This window comes from Gymnoscopelus braueri (genome assembly GCF_963280865.1).
Source record: "Gymnoscopelus braueri genome assembly, chromosome: 3".
In the NCBI taxonomy this organism is placed as follows: Eukaryota; Metazoa; Chordata; class Actinopteri; order Myctophiformes; family Myctophidae; genus Gymnoscopelus; species Gymnoscopelus braueri.
The window spans coordinates 42487819-42508572 of NC_137612.1; the positions used below are offsets into that span (position 1 = coordinate 42487819).

Genomic DNA, 20754 nt, shown 5'->3' on the forward strand with positions numbered 1-20754 from the left:
CCGCATCACCTGAAACCACAGTGCGCCTGCTCGGTAGGATTGGGTACCGAAATTCGGTTCCAAGTAGGAACCGAATAAGAAATGGGGTCAAAAATATGAATTTCAGTTCTGCATATCAGTTCCTAGACGCGCTAAAAGCCGTTCAAACAAAGGCGTTTAGAAGTCCTACACAAACAGTAGCCTGCATGGGATTAATACCTTTTTCGGGTTTATGATCGGAAGTAACCCTACGTCACCAGGCGCGTCATCAGGCGGTTGGAACCCGCAAGCCTCACCCTCCGGTAACTCCGGCCGCGATCAAGGGCATTGTAATAGGGCCTAGGCTACCTAATAAAATCCTTGTTGTGGCGTAGTTAGCTTATTTTTTAAATCATTTTTAAAATTTGTTTTGGGAACCAAAACAAGGCGGCTCCGCCAAACCGGAACCGCAACTTCCGGAAATAGAATAGTTTTTTTTTTTTCAGTAGGCGTGGCCTAGACCGGATCACACCGGCCTTTAATAACGAATAGAGCATCGCAGTTCCCGCCCACTTCCTGGTTCCACTTCAAAAGACTCAATGCATTTTTCCCATTGACATTTCCAAAAATATTTATATCAATTAATTTAAGCCTAGAATCAGGCCATCCAGGGTCCTGGTGAATCATGACCATAAAACATTTTTTTCTGTGATTTTTTTTATTTTATATTTAATTATATGATATACTATATTTAATAAATACCCTTTGTTTTGCCGTTTTCAAAAAAGTTTTTTCACAGAATCAAACGTTTTATGGTCATGATTCACCAGGACCCTGGATGGCTTGATTCTAGGCTTAAATTAATTTATATAAATATTTTTGGAAATGGGAAAAATGGGAAAAATGCATTGAGTATTTTGCAGTGGAACCCGGAAGGGGCGGGAACTGCGATGCTCTATACCAGGCTTTCCTCTGAGGTGGAAAGACTGGTGATGCGAGGTTACACAAACAGCACATCCATCAAAAATCACGTTGTAGGGTAGCCTTATTATCAGCCTGAAGCTGCGTGGAACAGTCCACTCAGAGAGTGCGCGGGGTCTATGGTCTGGAACCAGGCTAGTTGTAGGGCTCACTCGGGAGGAGTAGAGCCGCTGCTTCTCTCAGAGCCCTCCGCTCAAACACCACTGTCTCAACTGAAGTAGTAAGGAAGGAATAGCCTGCCCTGCACTGCAACTTTGTAACCACACTTTGCTGTTGTCATCTTGAAAACTAGAATCCACATGTCAGAGCAGGGCCGGACTGGGACCAAAATTCAGTCCTGGCATTTTGGTCCGGACTGGCCTTAAGGTGGACTGACTTAAGGTAGACCAGTAATTATTTTGCCTGCGCACTTCACCGGGTATGGACTAGTCAATTTAATTTGGACATTTTTTATTATCCAATGTGATAAAAAGAGATGTCAAAAGACACTGACAGCACCAAACAGTCAAGTTAATGTATAGGGGCCATTGAAACAACAGCCTATAAGTGCAAAATAAAAATAAAATCAACATTGTGTGTGCAGTAAGTGTTATTTTTTTATACAATAAAAGTGTTAAATATAGCTCTATATTCTGATAATCATTGCTATAGAATGTTTGTTCAGTAACAGGGATCTTCCAGTCTCTCCAGCTCTTTAGTAAACAAAACAAAAAATGCATTTTCGGGTCAGGATACTAATTTGATCCAATCAGGAGAGAGAACTCATACAGGATAACAAGTGAAATTAAGTGATGACACAAAGAAATGAGCAGACAAAATTAATTATTTTAAGCCTGGAACCATGCCGTACAGGCTCCTGGTGAATCATGACCATAAAACATTTGATTCTGTGTCAAAATATATTTGAATATTTAATTATATTATATACTATATTTAATAAATACCCTTTTTTTGCGGGTTTCAAATATCTAGTTCAAAACAACAATAGTGCAAACCTTTATTATTTTCTTATCTAGTTGACAATAAAATCAACAACACTCTTGTCATGTACACTTATCAATTTTCTTGGTTTCCCCACAAAAACCTTTAATAAGTATTGAAAATAGTAGATCTGTTTTCACTAAAGGGGTCCCAGAGAATTTCTCTTTCGGGACTCGAGCTAAAATGTTTGGGAACCCCTGCCATACAGAATAGGTTAATTTTTCCCTTTCATGAAAAGTAACACTTTTGGACATACAAGATTTCCACTCGACAGCGTCAATTTAGTCTATGGATTGATCCTTTTACAAAGTATGTACCTTTTCAGGTAATTCCTGAATGTCTGGTCCCGTACACCGTACAGAATAGGACTGATCAAACGCGGCAAGATCTGAATAATTATATAGCAAACAAAAATAGAGTTGACATACGATGCAGGGGATATATAATATAAGTATATTAGAGATCTTTTCAACACAGGGTACAAGAAGGTGAGCATAGACAACAGCAGCTGAAAGCCGTGCAGGAGTATCGTATTCCGGGCCTTCTTAGAATCTGCGCTAGCTGATTTGGCAGCAAACAGGATTCTGAAGTACGAATACAGGAGAACGAGCCAAACTAGAACCAGAAGCACTACGTGCAACACATTCCTCTTCTCTATGAGAACAGGGCTACGGAAAACCAAATCTCTGGCACAGACCACTCTGGCATAGAAGAAGTGCAGAGGTTCTGTGGCCAGCAGTACAAACAGATCTGGAAAGATTGACAATGCACTCATGGCCCAGATCGAACCTATCAGAATATATGTTCTCGTGACCGTACATAACTGTGCATGGTGGAGTGGTAGGCAAACGGCAACATAACATTCCGCCGCCATCCCAGCTAAATTCAATGGAGTGTTGAGGGTGGTAAAAATGGCAACCATGAGAAGGACGCAACAGCCAGAGGCGTTGATGGTGTAGAAAGTGTAGGAGAGGACAAACAGGCTGATTGCAGTAATTAGCTGGAGCATATCATTGATCACCAGGTGGATGAACAGGATGTACCGAGGATTCAAATTGAGTACCTGAAAGAGAGGAAAAGTATAAGGAGTCATTTCTTTTTTATCAATTTCATTCATTTGAATCCCTTCATTCGTCTAGGTCTGCTCTTTTTCCCCTCTACTACACCAAATATCTTCACCGAAAATAGCTGATCTACAAGCTCACAACACATCGCAGTGTGACGCTTTGTGAGTTGGTAGATCTGCTATTTTCGGTGAATGCCGATCCCCCCCCCTCCCCCATAATAGGGATGCTCGGGTTCAGGGGTGAAAAAAAATCACAGCCCCCCTGTAATAACTCAGAGGACCCTCTAGGGACCCCAGACCCGAAGTTGAAGGCCCATAATCAAAAAATATGCCTTCGTACCTGGTGTTTGTTGAAGGTGTGGATCAGAGTGCCATTGATGTAGCTGATGGTGATGCCAAGAGCCACAACAATCACATTCTTAGTCACAGCTGAGCTGAAGGAGTCCCGGTACACCATGGTCGTTGATACATTACTGCTACCCGCTGTCACATTCATGACGCTCCAAATATCTGTTTCTAAACACATGTAGAGTAAGTGTTAGTTCTATGATTAAAATCTGTTAAGAAATTACGGATGAGTAGTGACCAACAGAAATGTAAAGCACTGTACATTTCACTGATGACATAGGCATAAATGTAATTGAAACCTATGCACTGACTCACTTTACTTTTTTAAGTGATATTTTCTGGTTTAAACAAAATGTTTCTCATTAAAAAACGTAAAGCTCTATGATAATCATTTATATAGAGAGTGTTTGTTCTGTAACAGGGGTCTCCCCGTCTCTCCAGCTCTTTAATATTAAAACAGAAAATACATTTTCAGTTCCAATTTAGTCTGCTCACTTCCTTTTGATGTGTTTATCCTGTATCCTGTATGAGTTCTCTCTCCTGGTGTGTGATACAATTGGTATCCCGACCTTAAAATGCATTTTCTGCTTACTAAAGAGCTGGAGAGACAGAGAGACTCCTGTTACTCTTCATAGCATAGCAATGATTAGTTACTATCAGAATATAGAGCTATTTAACACTTATTTTAACAATAAAATATTACGCAGCTTTAAAAGTTTAATATTTCTTTTCTTGCAAAATTCTCAGTCTACCTTCATGGAGGCAGATAGCACACACCAGGGTAGATACGTGTACATGTACACTATACAATTATGAAACATATACCCCTTACACGCCAGCTATTGTTTTTTTGTCTCATACCCTGAAATGATCTAATCAGCTCTTACAGTATTTATCTTGTTTTGTCTCGTTGTTCAGTTTGTATGGCCATGTTTCATTTCATTTCATTTTATTTTGTTTCGCATATGGTAGTGTATTACAGTACACACAATTCATAACTACAATAATTCATTAAATCATATACACCCATGAGCGAAAAGGAGCAGGAAGAAGAATCAATTCTTATTAATACCTGCCCCCTATCCAATTTAAAAAATATATACTTGATGATTGGTGCATACAACCAGTACTTGCACTAGCAAGCACGTTTAAACAAAACCAAAACCCATAACAAAAACAAGCAACAAAACGTCGTTAAAACGATGTAACGACGAATGTTCAAATTTAAGCACAGTAAAATATCAGTCAAACAGTCAAAGCAGCATTGTGCAAAGCACCTATAGTATTTTGAGCGTGTCCTCAAATGACACAAAGAAATCACTAGGGCAAGGACGTGCTTCATGCTCACATTAACCTGCTCCCAGTCTCTTGGCACATGTCACTGTACTGTACTGTGCATTGTACAGTATATATACAGTGGACATTTTCATGTCAAGGACCCCCAAATGTATATGTATTTGGTCGCGCATGTCCATTGAAAAGGGACCCCCATACAAGATCTGTGATGTTAAAATGTTTCAAGAATATTTAAATTATACTTGGGACCCCCTCAGCTGGGACCTATCATGGACCCCATGTTGAGAACCACTGGTATTTATCACTGTATAGCTATGCTATCATGGTTATCTTATGTGTTGTCATTCATATGATTCTTATGTACTGTATAGGGCCTAATAGTTATGCCTATAGTACTGTATAGGGCCTAATAGTTTGTAAATTGTACAATTCCATCAATGCATTTACTAGAATTGTTCATTTTATTACCTCACACTGTGATTGTTCACTCTGATTGTATTTACTGTATAAGCGGTGTGTCAGTTCTCCAAAAGAGACACAGCAAACACAGCAAACAGTAGCCTAGTGTAACAGAGATGCACAAATGGTTTAGGAGAAAATCAAGTCCATTACATTTAATCTTTTTTTGTTACAACCCGTTTTCAACATAAGTTACCCCCACGTTTGCTTGGGCTGATGATTATACTATTTGTGTATGCTCTGTTGCTAGAAGACAAGGTTCAACTAACTCAACTAAAATGTATTTCACAGTTTTAATATCAGACACTAAACCATTCCCCAGGTAAATGGTCACCTAAGTAAAGTGCAAATAACTACCGTAGGACACCAGGTAAACATCAAACCTAGCATGTGTCTTAAAAACATGTTTGTTGACAAGAGACTAGAACCATATTGGGTGAAGTCCATCATGCTTGAAAGTCTAAACTTGTCCACAAAAGGAATGCAGAAGTTGCAGAAAAACATTTCAACCTCACAAAAATACTCAAACCTAACCTAGCTCTCATGTGTGAAAAGTGCAATGCCAAATTCCAAACCAAAAGGTTGGAACAAAAATAAAATAAGGCCATAATATGCTGTACCATTATCCATGTGCAAGTTACAACACAACTCTACACTACAATAATGTGAATGCAAAACGTTATGCTTACCTCAGATAAAGCACAGTCTGACTTGAGTTTGAAATGTATGTGGTGATTTTATATAGAGTGTATGATACACTAATGAATCCTAGTATTCAGAGAGAGAGAGAGAGAGAGAGAGAGAGAGAGAGAGAGAGAGAGAGAGAGAGGGAGAGAAAGAGAGAGAGAGAGAGAGAGAGAGAGAGAGAGCGATAGAGAGAGTGTGCATGCGTGCATGTGTCCACAATTGTTCCTACACAATTGATCCTACCATGTTTATTTTACTAAACATAAGTCCTAATAATAACTCCAAAGAACTAGACAAACCTCTGACAAAACTATGCATTGGTCAAGATATGCCATTTCCACCTGCAATATGACCCACTTGAAAATCTCTAAAGTGTTCATGGCCCACCCATCTGACCACTTAACTCGGCTGCCGTGTTAAGTGGTCAGATGGGTGGGCCACGTGCATTTTCAGAACATGTTCATTTTAATGATCAATCAATCGATTGTGTTCTGACTTGGATCAATGGAAATGTATTGGTATCAAAAAAATATATAAAAATATTTTTCAAATTACGCTTTTATGTTAATGTTATATCATTAAAATCTTAGTGGGCCCACTCGCAATACCCTCACGGCCGACCAGTGGTCCCTGCCCACAGGTTGAGAATCACTGGCGTACACAAGGGAATTCCATTTGCATATACACATGTACGTCATCAACACAAAATGATAGGAGGATTTGAGACATTTGTGTTCAGAGGAACACATTTTAATCACTTGGCCACCTGGCTCAATTAACAGGAATCTCCTCCCTGCTTGGCACTCAGCATCAAGGGTTGGATTGGGGGTAAGTCTCTGTGACAGTGTCACATGCTACAGAAAAACAGGATTGATTGATTGATTGATTGATGTACTTTATTTAGTAAGACATGAGAACAACAGTACATGGAAGTACAAATTCACAATACAAGGTCTACTAAACTGGAAGACTCATTAAGCACTGAGCTTGTTTAAGATGAGATCCCCATGCACACAAATCATGATGAATCATGAGGAGATAGGCTCCTTTCCTATGGACCACATGGCTCTGCAAGGCTTACTACTTCTGCATATTAAAGTGTATGCATATCAATCAATCAATCACTCAACCAATCAATCAATCAATCAATAATTGTATTTATGTAGTGCGTAATAAATTTGTATCTATTTATGTAGTAAAGTACAAAGTAATGTACAACTACCACGCTTCATAACACTCTTTTTTGGCCCAAAGTTCTAGCTTTTACAATTTATTTTAACTGGCAACAAAAAAAATATCTGCCGCTAGAAGTAGATGACAATAAAACTGTCTTTTGCCTTTGATTAATCCAAGATTTGCCGATTTATCAACAGCAACTTGTTACCAGGCCAGGAGTCAAACTTATGTGTTTAAAGCACTGTTATTTAACCAAACCCTGTTTACCATTTAACTTTGCAGACGTTGCAGGTTATTAGCCACAGTACATAAATATCTGACACAAATCATACCAAGTTTATAGATGCAAAAGCATTTAAAGGAGGAGTTCACCCAAAAAATGACTTACTTTCTATCAACTGCACACCCTATGAAGCCTTGAATCCATGGATTCTTTTTTGTTTTTGTCGCATTCCTAAGCCAATAATTTGATTCCCGTCTCCTACCGGCTAATGTATCCGGTAGGAGACACAAAAGTAGATTATTTGTGTCTCCTACCGGAAATACACACGGTCATCAAATTATTGTCTTAGGAATGCCACAAAAACAAAAATAAATCCATGAAATCAAGGCTTCATGGGGTGTGTAATTGATAGAAAATAAGTCATTTTTTGGGTGAACTCCTCCTTTAAGCATGTTTCTTTAGACACCAGTGACTTTTTGAGATTCTGAATTCTTAACTCCCCCCCACCTCATCCTCGAAACTAAAGAGTCCAGTGACTGGCTAGTTCACAGCTGAGCGCAGTGGCGTAACGCAGAATCGCGGGGCCTCCCTGCGCGCGTGCATGTGCGTGCACAACCGGAAAAAATCTGGTCTAATTCGGGTCTAATTCGGTTCTATTTGACCAATATAAATCAATTTCTTTTTCTTTTTTTTTTCTCAAACTGCTAATAATGTATTCAATCAATCAATCAATCAATGGCCCTGACCATAAAATGACGAAATTCCAGGTTAGGCCTCCCAGTGATTACACTGAGAGTTGTTTTGGAGGCCTTGTATACTTCAATTAATCAAATATTGGAATATTGGATAAGGAATGCGACACAAAACTAAAAGAATCAAATGTTTTTTGTGGAGAGAACTACCCCTTTAATGTATTGTGCGGTCTTTCTGTACATATGATATGCCTTTTCAGGTGCATCCTGAATGTCTTGTCTCGTAGCCCATATAGAAACAGACTGACAGACCTGGGCAGGACCTGAATTATAACATAACTAACAAAGTGTGGGGCCCCTGCAGGCAGAAAGTACATAAGGACTTTCAACAACATGGGCCGCACATAGGTAGCCATACACAACAGCACGTGAAATCCATTCAGAAGTATCGTATTTCTGGCTTTCTTTGAGTTCGTGTTAGCCGTCTTAGCGGCAAACACTGTGTGTGTGTGTGTGTGTGTGTGTGTGTGTGTGTGTGTGTGTGTGTGTGTGTGTGTGTGTGTGTGTGTGTGTGTGTATGTGTGTGTGTGTGTGTGTGTGTGTGTGTGTGTGTGTGTGTGTGTGTGTTTGTGTGTTTGCATGTGTTTGTTTGTTTGATTTGTTATTGTGAGATCTAGATATTCTTCGTTCGACAAGACAACAGACTTTAGCACATAGAACATTTATAATAATTTATTAGTTTTTCATATTAAGTCGGAATTACTGAAGCGAAAAACGTCCTACACGTACAAGCACACGGACACGCACTCACACACACGGACACGCACTCACACACACGCACGCACGCACGCACGCACGCACACACGCACACACACACACACACACACACACACACACACACACACACACACACACACACACACACACACACACACAAAGCCACCTTGTTACAACTCAGCAGGAGCCACCTACCTAGTGCCACTGCAATGTTGGACTGTGAATGTGACATAACATTGTGGGCCGACATAGGTAGCGAGCTCCAGAAAAAAGACTTTTGCATCAAGCAAAGGTGAGGCCTATCCCCGCCACACTCTACTCTACACCATCCCTGCCTAGACTTGTAGGTTCTGACATCTCTACAGTGAACTCCACACCCTCTCCAGGCCATGTCTCTGCACTGTATCCTGCACTGAGGAGCCCATCTTCCCCACACACCTGATGGCTCAGCTCAGTCCCAGAGTCTGAAGCTTTTCAAATCTGTATAGGGGAGAGGGGGACAGCCCAGGACTTCCTGGACTTCCAGCCCCCCTCTTACCTCCACACCCACACTCCGATCTACCCACATGAGGGCCACCCCAGCCCTGCTAGACTCCCGCACCGACCCTTTCACTGAGGCCACACCGCAGCACCCACTCCTCACCTCTGACGTACCAGGCCCTCTAGGTGACTTTGGCTCCTGAGGCATTTGACATTGTGGAGCAGAATCTCGTGGTATTTGAGAAATTGAAATAAACAATAAAGCTAAGTTTAAATGTACAACCACTCAGACATATACTGTATACTTTTACACAAGAATTGGGTTTGTGACGAGATTGAAAAGTGGGTGTGGTTGTTTTCGATGGCAAGGAGTGGAATTGGTGCAAAACAAGTGCTTGCAATTGATAAAGAATAATGAAAAATCCTAGTTTGACCCCTACAATATACTTAAGGCAGAATTTAACGTTTTACCCACATAAAGTTGCGGGTACCCCAACTTTCAGCAGTTTTCACGAGTACCCCAGGTTTTTTTTTATGTGTTTGTTACTAGACACCTTTACAAACACATTGCTGAAGACATTTCTTGGGTATCTTTAAGGAAGATTGTTTGCAATAGAGCACCGAAGTCCTGACGTCACTCGTTCATCCCCAGGTTTGCGGAAGTAATTTCTCTATGGAGAATAACATTGGGTCATCTTAGAATCGTCTCATATAAGAATTGTGGTCCAAAAATAAACACCGCGTGTCGGCGTTATTGTCAGGGAGGAGGTTCTGTATAGTTTATGATAGTCAGTCACTTATATTTGATACAGTCTGTTTCTGGCGAAAATGTAACTAATTTGGCGGAAGTAACATTAGCGTTTTCTCACCGTCAGTTGATGCTTCATATCCATAAGAGTCAACCCGCCGTGGTCATTTGTTTATTTTTGGAACACAGTTCTTATTTGACGCGATATTAAATACGTCTATGGGATTCAGAACGGGGGTGGAAAACTGCGAACCAGGTAGACAAACAAAGGATGTGTAAATGACGTCAGACTTCGGCGGTCTATAGCCCTGACTATAAATGAACATTTTCACAATATGAGTTTCAAGCAGTTTCCTCAAGTTTGATCTCAAATCAGAATATGGCATTGGATTCCCCATATATGAAAACCGTGAGAAGCTAATAAAAATAAAAAAAAGATATGTTTTAAAAAATATTTCAGCATAGTGGTGGCCACTATCTTGTCCATTTTGAGGCATTAGCACTCATTTTGAGCTGGACATACAGCAGCTTTAAAGGGATTAAGCACCCCTTAATACCCCTAGAAAACATCATAAATGAACACAAATCGCCATCAGCACTTTAAATAAGCACATTTTCAGAAATTCTGCCTAGTCTATTATCAGCCAAGACAAACATGGGCTTCCTGTATGCACTTTAGGGTTACTGGACAGGGGGAAAGCCAAATAGGCAGGAGGTCAGAACACGTGCCACAGTACAGAGGAGGAGAGCAGAGTGAAGGAGAGGTGAACAGACTTTAAGAAAATTAGTGGTAACTAAAGACAGGACAGGAGTTTCTGGCACAATGTATAGACTCTATGGTCTATTTAAAGCAACTAGAGAAAGAACTAAAGCAACTAAATATGGGCATTGCGGTCAGATCTGTGGCTCTGGACAACCGGATCTCCATTTATGCCTATATATGGGCATATTGGGTTTGTTTAGGGTTATGTCTGAGTCTTAGTGACATGCCTATATATGGGCGCATCCGGTTTGTTTACGGTTATGTCTGAGTCAGAGTGACGTGGCCGTGGTCCGCCGGCTGGGCAGTCCTCCCAGTAGCCAATTTTAATATAGGATGTGTACTAAGTTACAATGAATGTGACTTCTTGTTTTCCTTCCTTCATTTTGTTTGTCAACACATTCTTAAAAAACACATTCTTAAAAAATATTAATTAGACTGGTGACCAAAGGGCACCGGCCTACTCGGGAACGATGCAAGTTGGAAATGCATGGTTATACAATACCAGTTCCTGTCCCGTTGCCAGAGAACCCGTTGTATACCCGTCTGTCTTTCTGTGTCGCTTTTATGCCCATATATGGATATTTATGTATCGTCTGAAAGGGACACAGACAACGGGTACTCTGTCAACTGGTACAACAGGTATTGCATAACCAGCCCAACGGGATTCACTTAACGTACTTGAAATAAGAACTGTTATAAAATTCATGTTTTGGTATTTGTAATCCCTTTCACTACTCCTTACCGGGAAAAGGAATAATATTATAGTACTGCTACTTAGTAATAACATATTAAGTTATTACTCAACACTGTTGTGGGTCTCTTGTTTAAACCCACAGGCAGACTTGGATCGGGGAAAAAAAAGTTTTTTTTTACGGCATGGCACCTACGCTAGAAGACTTCTACCCCCCCTTGCATCACTCAAATCTGCTTTGTTGTTGTTACTATAGTGTAAGGAACAGATAACTTGTTTCCTCTATACTGGGGCTGCTTCCACCATAACAACAACGTACTTGAGGGAGTGGAGGAGCACCTATTCGGCATGGCATGCTAGAATCACCCCCCAAATCAAACGCCATGCCCCACAACCATCAACCGTGCCCTGCCCCCCACCCATCCCCCCTCGACGGTTGACGCTGTTGGCACTAGCGATACAGAGGCGCAAGATCAGGAACGAAGAACGTCAAGAACAGTGCAAGAACAAGAACGTCCTGTCGGCTTCCCTACGTCTAGAGAATACATTTGACTGCTGAGATAGGCAGGGTCCATTATGCATAGCCAAAATCATGTCTGGGCCCAAGGCTATTTCAGTTAGCCTTGTAGAAAACAAGGTTTACAATATTTCCACTGTTATCTCAAATAGAGCCTCCGGGACAAGGAGTGACTTTAAACACTCTGCAAATATAGCAAATTTAACACCCATTCCCTGTAGAGGCAACAGCCAGATAGTTGAATGCCTGAAGCTAAACCTGGCCCTATTTAACATCAGGTCACTTAATGACAAGTCTTCCTCTGTAAATGATATCATCTGTAAAGAGAAACTAGATATTATTTTTTTAACAGAGACTTGGCTTGGATCTGATGGAGCGGTGCCCCTAGCTGCAGCATGCCCACCAAAGTACAGTTTCATTCACTCAGGACGTGAGGGAAAAAGAGGAGGTGGTCTGGCGAATATCTTTTCTGACACTTTAAAATTCAAACCTCTGCCAAACCTCGGCAGTTTTAAATCATTTGAATACCAGGCCACCATATTGGAGAGTCAATCCTCTGTGCTTATGATTAGTATGTATCGACCTCCAAAGTGCAGCAAAGCCTTATTTCTAACAGAAATATCAGAACTTTTATCTATCTGTTCCACTAATTATGACAGAACTCTGATTACTGGAGATGCTAATCTACATGTTGACATTGTTTCGGATGTTGTGGCTATGGGTTTCCTACAGTTACTGCACAACTTTGACTTTATTCAACATGTTGTTGGGCCAACACATAAACATGGCCATACCCTGGACTTGGTGATCACTAAAGGTTTGAATATCACTGTTGACAGTATTATTGATAAGCCCGAACTAACAGACCACTATTTATTGTGTTTTAATATGACTGTCTCTGATCTAGGGAAAAACAATACAGAATATACTATAAAAAAACGTTTTTTTATCTCATCTGCAGCAAACGAGTTTCCTCGTCATCTGGCGTGTGTGCAGGTGCCCCCCCTACTTGATGCTCCCTCAGTGAATGATATGGTTCAACATCTTAATCTCAAATTAGAGTCAGCTCTCGACATAGTGGCTCCTATGAAAACTAAAAAGAAACTTAACTCTAGAGTAACACCTTGGATTGACGAGCACATGCGCTCACTCAAGAAAGAATGTCGTAAAGCTGAGCGAATTTGGAGAAAAAACAAACTCACTGTCCACCTAGAGATCTTTAAGAAGTCAACAGTGGCCTATAACAAAGCACTGCGCTTGGCAAGGCAGGCATATTTCTCACGCATTATCAATGACAACAAGCAAAATGCCAGAGTCTTATTCTCTACCATTGAACATCTCTTAAACCCCCCCCAGGCTTACAAGGAGTCGCTCCCTGCTTCTAAAGCTAAGTGTGATGAGTTCGCATCCTTTTTTGAAAACAAAATTTTTAGCATTCGAGCTGGTATTATGAATGCTGCTGCTAGCACTGCAAATGCGGCAAATGGTGCATGGTGCAAAAATGTAGATCCCTCCAGAGGAAGCCTAATATCATTCTGCGCAATTAATCAAGAGGAACTCCGTAAAACTATATCACAGATGACATCATCATCTTGCTCACTGGATGTAATACCCACCCCGTTTCTCAAAGAGGTTTTAGACAGTGTTATTGGAGATATCCTAAGAATTGTAAACAGCTCTCTACTTTCAGGCGTCTTTCCAGACTCACTGAAAACGGCTGTAGTCAGGCCGCTACTCAAGAAACACAACCTTGATCCATTGGTGCTGGGTAATTATAGACCAATCTCAAATCTGCCATTTTTGGGCAAGGTCTTAGAAAAAACTATCTTTCATCAACTGGATGTGTTCCTACAGAACAATAAGGTTCATAACAAATTCCAATCTGGCTTCAGGAAAGGTCATAGTACAGAAACAGCACTTGTAAAAGTAATTAATGATCTTAGGGTGTCCGCTGACGACAAAAATGTATCTGTTCTCCTACTCCTTGACTTAACCGCTGCTTTTGATACGATTGATCACACAATTCTACTACAACGTTTGGAGTACTGGATTGGTTTGTCAGGCACAGCCCTGTCTTGGTTTCACTCTTACCTAACAGGCAGAAGCTATTTTGTCAGTCTAGCTAACTTTGACTCAGACAAACACAACATCTGTTCTGGTATTCCACAGGGCTCAATTCTGGGTCCCTTATTGTTTTCCCTGTATATACTACCGCTGGGAGAACTCATCGCCGATCACGGAGTGAACTTCCATTTCTATGCTGATGATACCCAGCTGTATCTTTCAGTAGCTCCAGACGACCCCTGCGCTCTAGACCCATTGTTGACCTGTCTGTCCAGTATAAAATGCTGGATGAGTGAGAACTTTCTTAAGCTAAATGAGGATAAAACAGAAGTTCTCATAATTGGCTCCAGTGAGCAGAGAGAATCAATAACAAGTAGACTTGGTAACCTGGCTGTAGAAAGTAACACCACAGTAAAGAACCTGGGGGTGATTATCGATTCTGAATTGAATTTCAATACACACATTAATCATGTCACCAAGATTGCTTTCTTTCATCTTAGAAATATTGCACGAATTAGAGATTATCTGTCGTTAGACGATGCAAAAACGCTGATCCACGCTTTTGTTTTCTCTCGGCTTGATTACTGCAACGCACTCTACTCTGGCCTGCCAAAGAAAACAACTGACAGATTACAACTTGTTCAAAATGCGGCAGCCAGAATTTTAACTAAAACCAGGATGAGAGAACATATCACTCCAGTTCTAGCTTCACTACACTGGCTCCCGGTTGTTTTTAGGATTGATTTTAAAATTCTTTTAATAGTTTATAAAGCTCTAAATGGTCTGGCACCTTCCTACCTCTCCGACTGCCTAGAGAGATATGTTCCAAACCGGGCCCTCAGGTCTTCAAGTGCTGACCTGCTCGAGGTGCCTACAATGACATATAAAAAATACGGTGAAGCAGCATTCTGCTTTTACGGACCGACAGTGTGGAATAAACTCCCACTACACTTAAGACAGGCAGCCTCTGTCGATAGCTTTAAAGCACAGCTCAAGACCTATTACTTCACTCTTGCTTTTAGCTGATTCTTTGGTTGATTTTTAATTCCTCACTGTATTCCCTATTTTAATGTTGTTTTATGCCTTTGCTTTTGTTTTGTGTGAGTGGAAGAGAAAGTCACGGTAGTTAAAAGACAAGAGTCTGATAACTCCATCCGGAGGATTTAGTGAATTATCCTCTGGGGCACGTCGACACGTGGTGGACCCTCCAGGGCAGATCCTTTTGTCTATGTTTATTCTATATATCTTGTATAACCCCGATATCATTCTCAGGGGTGTACGGTGTGTGGTTTGGATGTGATAAGTTAGCAGATCCCCTGGGCTAGTCCACACGTGGTAAACATGGTGAAAATATATTACTAAGGTGTAATATTACTAAGTGAAAATATATTACTAAGGTGTAATATTGACAATTGTGTGAAGATATATTACTAAGGTACACAAGGTACACATGTAATATTGGCAATTGTGTGTGTTGTAGTTGTGTTGTGGCGAGGGCCACTGCATTTTACTGCATTTTACTGCTTTTATTTTATTTTATTTTAATTTTAGCACGTCGACACGTTGTGGACCCTCCAGGGCAGATCCTTTTGTCTATGTTTATTCTATATATCTTGTATAACCCCGATATCATTCTCAGGGGTGTACGGTGTGTGGTTTGGATGTGATAAGTTAGCAGATCCCCTGGGCTAGTCCACACGTGGTAAACATGGTGAAAATATATTACTAAGGTGTAATATTACTAAGTGAAAATATATTACTAAGGTGTAATATTGACAATTGTGTGAAGATATATTACTAAGGTACACAAGGTACACATGTAATATTGGCAATTGTGTGAAGTGTGGATATTTCTTTAGCTGTGTTGTAGAGGGCAGTGGCCACTACATTTAAGTTATATCCATTTGTGTTGTAGTTGTGTAGTGGCGAGGGCCACTGCATTTTACTGCATTTTACTGCTTTTATTTTATTTTATTTTATTTTTGTTTGCTTTATTGTTGAATTGGTTCTAACTGTAACTGTATCCTTGCTCTGTAAAGCACTTTGAGCTGCATTTCATGTCATGAAAGGTGCTATACAAATAAAGTTTATTATTATTATTATTATTATTATTATTATTATTATTATTATTATTCCATCATTATGGTGGTAGCCACACACACACACACACACACACACACACACACGCACACGCACACGCACACACACACACACACACACACACACACACACACACACACACACACACACACACACACACACACACACACACACACACACACACACACATACACATCATCATCATCATCAGGGATTTGGTAAACACTAAATCTTCTGAGAGAGGATGTTAAAGATCACCATCATTAAGAGATATGTGTGAAAACATTGACCTTAACCTACCTGTAGCCTAGGGGGCCCTATTGAGGAAAGGTATATTGTATTGTCTTGAGAAGGATACGGAAGTAAAGTAGTGAACAATATGGTATGAAGCTGCCTTGTCTGTGTGTCATTATTCCTCTTTGAAAATACAACAATATGCATGCAGAAGAAATACATTCCAGGATACTTATTGATTAAAACCTACATTTATTCCCATCCTACTATAATTCTACAAACCTCTGTAGTGCATGGTCGACTTGGTGCATGGTGAGGCCAAAATTAGTTCTACCTGGTTCTCCTCAGTGGCTGAAGCAATTGATCTGAATTTGCACAAAGCCGTTCACCATTACATTGTGCACGGAACAGCGAAGCCCGTTTTTCGTGTTACTCTGTTACAGTGTTGCTGTCTGGCACAACCACACACACACACACACACACACGCCGTAATAATAATAACAATAACAATAACAATAACGCTAATCTATTGGCTCGCCACCATTAGACACGATGTCACGGAGTAAACAAGCTAATGAAATCAGCTCCTGGCCTTAAGGTGGACTGACTTAAGGTAAACCAGTAATTATTTTGCCTGCACACTTCACCGGGTATGGACTAGTCAATTTAATTTGGACATTTTTTATTATCCAATGTGATAAAAAGAGATGTCAAAAGACATTAACAGCACCAAACAGTCAAGTTAATGTATAGGGGCTATTGAAACAACAGCCTATAAGTGCAAAATAAAAATAAAATCAACATTGTGTGTGCAGTAATTAGTGTTATTTTTTTAATACAATAAAAGTGTTAAATATAGCTCTATATTCTGATAATCATTGCTATAGAATGTTTGTTCAGTAACAGGGATCTTCCAGTCTCTCCAGCTCTTTAGTAAACAAAACAAAAAATGCATTTTCAGGTCAGGATACTAATTTGATCCATTCAGGAGAGAGAACTCATACAGGATAACAAGTGAAATTAAGTGATGACACAAAGAAATGAGCAGACAAAATTAATTATTTTAAGCCTGGAACCATGCCGTACAGGCTCCTGGTGAATCATGACCATAAAACATTTGATTCTGTGTCAAATATATTTGAAAATGTAATTATGTTATATACTATATTTAATAAATACCCTTTTTTTTGCGGTTTTCAAATATCTAGTTCAAAACAACAATAGTGCAAACCTTTATTATTTTTATAACACTCTTGTCATGTACAGTATTGTATGGTCTGTCAGGTACTGCAATAGGCTACTAGCCTACTACATCAATTATCACTTATCAATTTCCTTGGTTTCCCCACAAAAACCTTTAAGAAGTATTGAAAATAGTAGATCTGTTTTCACTAAAGGGGTCCCAGAGAATTTCTCTTTCGGGGGAAATGTTTGGGAACCCCTGCCATACAGAATAGGTTCATTTTTCCCTTTCATGAAAAGTAACAGTTTTGGACATACAAGGTTTCCATCCGACAGCGTCAATATAGTCTATGGATTGATCCTTTTACAAAGTATGTACCTTTTCAGGTAATTCCTGAATGTCTGGTCCCGTACACCGTACAGAATAGGACTGATCAAACGCGGCAAGATCTGAATAATTATATAGCAAACAAAAATAGAGTTGACATACGATGCAGGGGATATATAATAGAAGTATATTAGAGATCTTGTCAACACAGGGAACAAGAAGGTGAGCATAGACAACAGCAGCTGAAAGCCGTGGAGGAGTATCGTATTCCGGGCCTTCTTAGAATCTGCGCTAGCTGATTTGGCAGCAAACAGAATTCTGAAGTACGAATACAGGAGAACGAGCCAAACTAGAACCAGAAGCACTATGTGCAACACATTCCTCTTCTCTATGAGAACAGGGCTACGGAAAACCAAATCTCTGGCACAGACGACTCTGGCATAGAAGAAGTGCAGAGGTTCTGTGGCCAGCAGCACAAACAGATCTGGAAAGATTGACAATGCACTCATGGCCCAGATCGAACCTATCAGAATATATGTTCTCGTGACCGTACATAACTGTGCATGGTGGAGTGGTAGGCAAACGGCAACATAACATTCCGCCGCCATCCCAGCTAAATTCAATGGAGTGTTGAGGGTGGTAAAAATGGCAACCATGAGAAGGACGCAACAGCCAGAGGCGTTGATGGTGTAGAAGACGTAGGAGAGGACAAACAGGCTGATTGCAGTAATTAGCTGGAGCATATCATTGATCACCAGGTGGATGAACAGGATGTACCGAGGATTCAAATTGAGTACCTGAAAGAGAGGAAAAGTATAAGGGGTAATTTTTTTTAAATCAATTTCATTCATTTGAATCCCTTCACTCGTCTAGGTCGGCTCTTTTTTCCCTCTACTACACCAAATATCTTCACCGAAAATAGCCCATCTACAAGCTCACAACACATTGCAGTGTGACGCTTTGTGAGTTGGTAGATCTGCTATTTTCGGTGAATCCTCCCCCTCCCCCAGAATAGGGATGCTTGGGTTCAGGGGGGTGATTCCTATCACAGCCCCCCTGTAATAACTCAGAGGACCCTCTAGGGACCCCAGACCCGAAGTTGAAGGCCCATAATCAAAAAATATGCCTTCGCACCTGGTGTTTGTTGAAGGTGTGGATCAGAGTGCCATTGATGTAGCTGATGGTGATGCCAAGAGCCACAACAATCACATTCTTAGTCACAGCTGAGCTGAAGGAGTCCCGGTACACCATGGTCGTTGATACATTACTGCTACCCGCTGTCACATTCATGACGCTCCAAATATCTGTTTCTAAACACATGTAGAGTAAGTGTTAGTTCTATGATTAAAATCTGTTAAGAAATTACGGATGAGTCGTGACCAACAGAAATGTAAAGCACTGTACATTTCACTGATGACATAGGCATAAATGTAATTGAAACCTATGCACTGACTCACTTTACTTTTTTAAGTGATATTTTCTGGTTTAAACAAAATGTTTAACAAAAGCTCTATGATAATCATTTCTATAGAGAGTGTTTGTTCTGTAACAGGGGTCTCCCCGTCTCTCCAGCTCTTTAATATTAAAACAGAAAATACATTTTCAGTTCCAATTTAGTCTGCTCACTTCCTTTTGATGTGTTTATCCTGTATCCTGTATGAGTTCTCTCTCCTGGTGTGTGATACAATTGGTATCCCGACCTTAAAATGCATTTTCTGTTTACTAAAGAGCTGGAGAGACAGAGAGACTCCTGTTACTCTTCATAGCATAGCAATGATTAGTTACTATCAGAATATAGAGCTATTTAACACTTATTTTAACAATAAAATATTACGCAGCTTTAAAAGTTTAATATTTTTTTTCTTGCAAAATTCTCAGTCTACCTTCATGGAGGCAGATAGCACACACCAGGGTAGATACGTGTACATGTACACTATACTATTATAAAACATATACCCCTTACACGCCAGCTATTGTTTTTTTGTCTCATACCCTGAAATGATCTAATCAGCTCTTACAGTATTTATCTTGTTTTGTCTCGTTGTTCAGTTTGTATGGCCATGTTTCATTTCATTTTATTTTGTTTCGCATATGGTAGTGTATTACAGTACACGCAATTCATAACTTCAATAATTCATTAAATCATATACACCCATGAGCGAAAAGGAGCAGGAAGAAGAATCAATTCTTATTAATACCTGCCCCCTATCCAATTTAAAAAATATATACTTGATGATTGGTGCATACAACCAGTACTTGCACTAGCAAGCACGTTTAAACAAAACCAAAACCCATAACAAAAACGAGCAACAAAACGTCATTAAAACGATGTAACGACGAATGTTCAGATTTAAGCACAGTAAAATATCAGTCAAACAGTCAAAGCAGCATTGTGCAAAGCACCTATAGTATTTTGAGCGTGTCCTCAAATGACACAAAGCAATCACTAGGGCAAGGACGTGCTTCATGCTCACATTAACCTGCTCCCAGTCTCTTGGCACATGTCACTGTACTGTACTGTGCATTGTACAGTATATATACAGTGGACATTTTCATGTCAAGGACCCCCAAATGTATGTGTATTTGGTCGCGGACGTCCATTGAAAAGGGACCCCCATACAAGATCTGTGATGTTAAAATGTTTCAAGAATATTTAAATTATACTTGGGACCCCCTCAGCTGGGACCTATCATGGACCCCATGTTGAGAACCACTGGTATTTATCACTGTATAGCTATGCTATCATGGTTATCTTATGTGTTGTCATTCATATGATTCTTATGTACTGTATAGGGCCTAATAGTTATGCCTATAGTACTGTATAGGGCCTAATAGTTTGTAAATTGTACAATTCCATCAATGCATTTACTAGAATTGTTCATTTTATTACCTCACACTGTGATTGTTTACTCTGATTGTATTTACTGTATAAGCGGTGTGTCAGTTCTCCAAAAGAGACAGCAAACACAGCAAACAGTAGCCTAGTGTAACAGAGATGCACAA

The 20754-nt window shown here is 40.1% G+C and overlaps 2 protein-coding genes across 2 annotated transcripts in view; both read right to left on the bottom strand.

The window, feature by feature from the left end:
- Positions 1 to 3482, bottom strand: part of LOC308081937 (odorant receptor 131-2-like) — a gene marked incomplete at both ends in the record, with an annotated part of 6103 nt that extends 2621 nt beyond the window's left edge. Inside the window, 2 exons of the mRNA XM_080423553.1 lie at positions 2238 to 2983; positions 3327 to 3482. Coding sequence (XP_080279679.1) covers positions 2238 to 2983; positions 3327 to 3482 — 902 coding nt within the window. The remainder of the gene's footprint in view (positions 1 to 2237; positions 2984 to 3326) is intronic.
- A 14289-nt stretch (positions 3483 to 17771) lies between these two features.
- LOC308081938 (odorant receptor 131-2-like) lies at positions 17772 to 19041 on the bottom strand (the record flags this gene model as incomplete). The annotated part of the gene is made up of 2 exons (XM_080423554.1): positions 17772 to 18548; positions 18886 to 19041. 2 exons carry the CDS (start codon positions 19039 to 19041, stop codon positions 17772 to 17774), a joined length of 933 nt encoding a protein of 310 aa, XP_080279680.1.
- Between the last annotated feature and the right edge of the window lie 1713 nt (positions 19042 to 20754).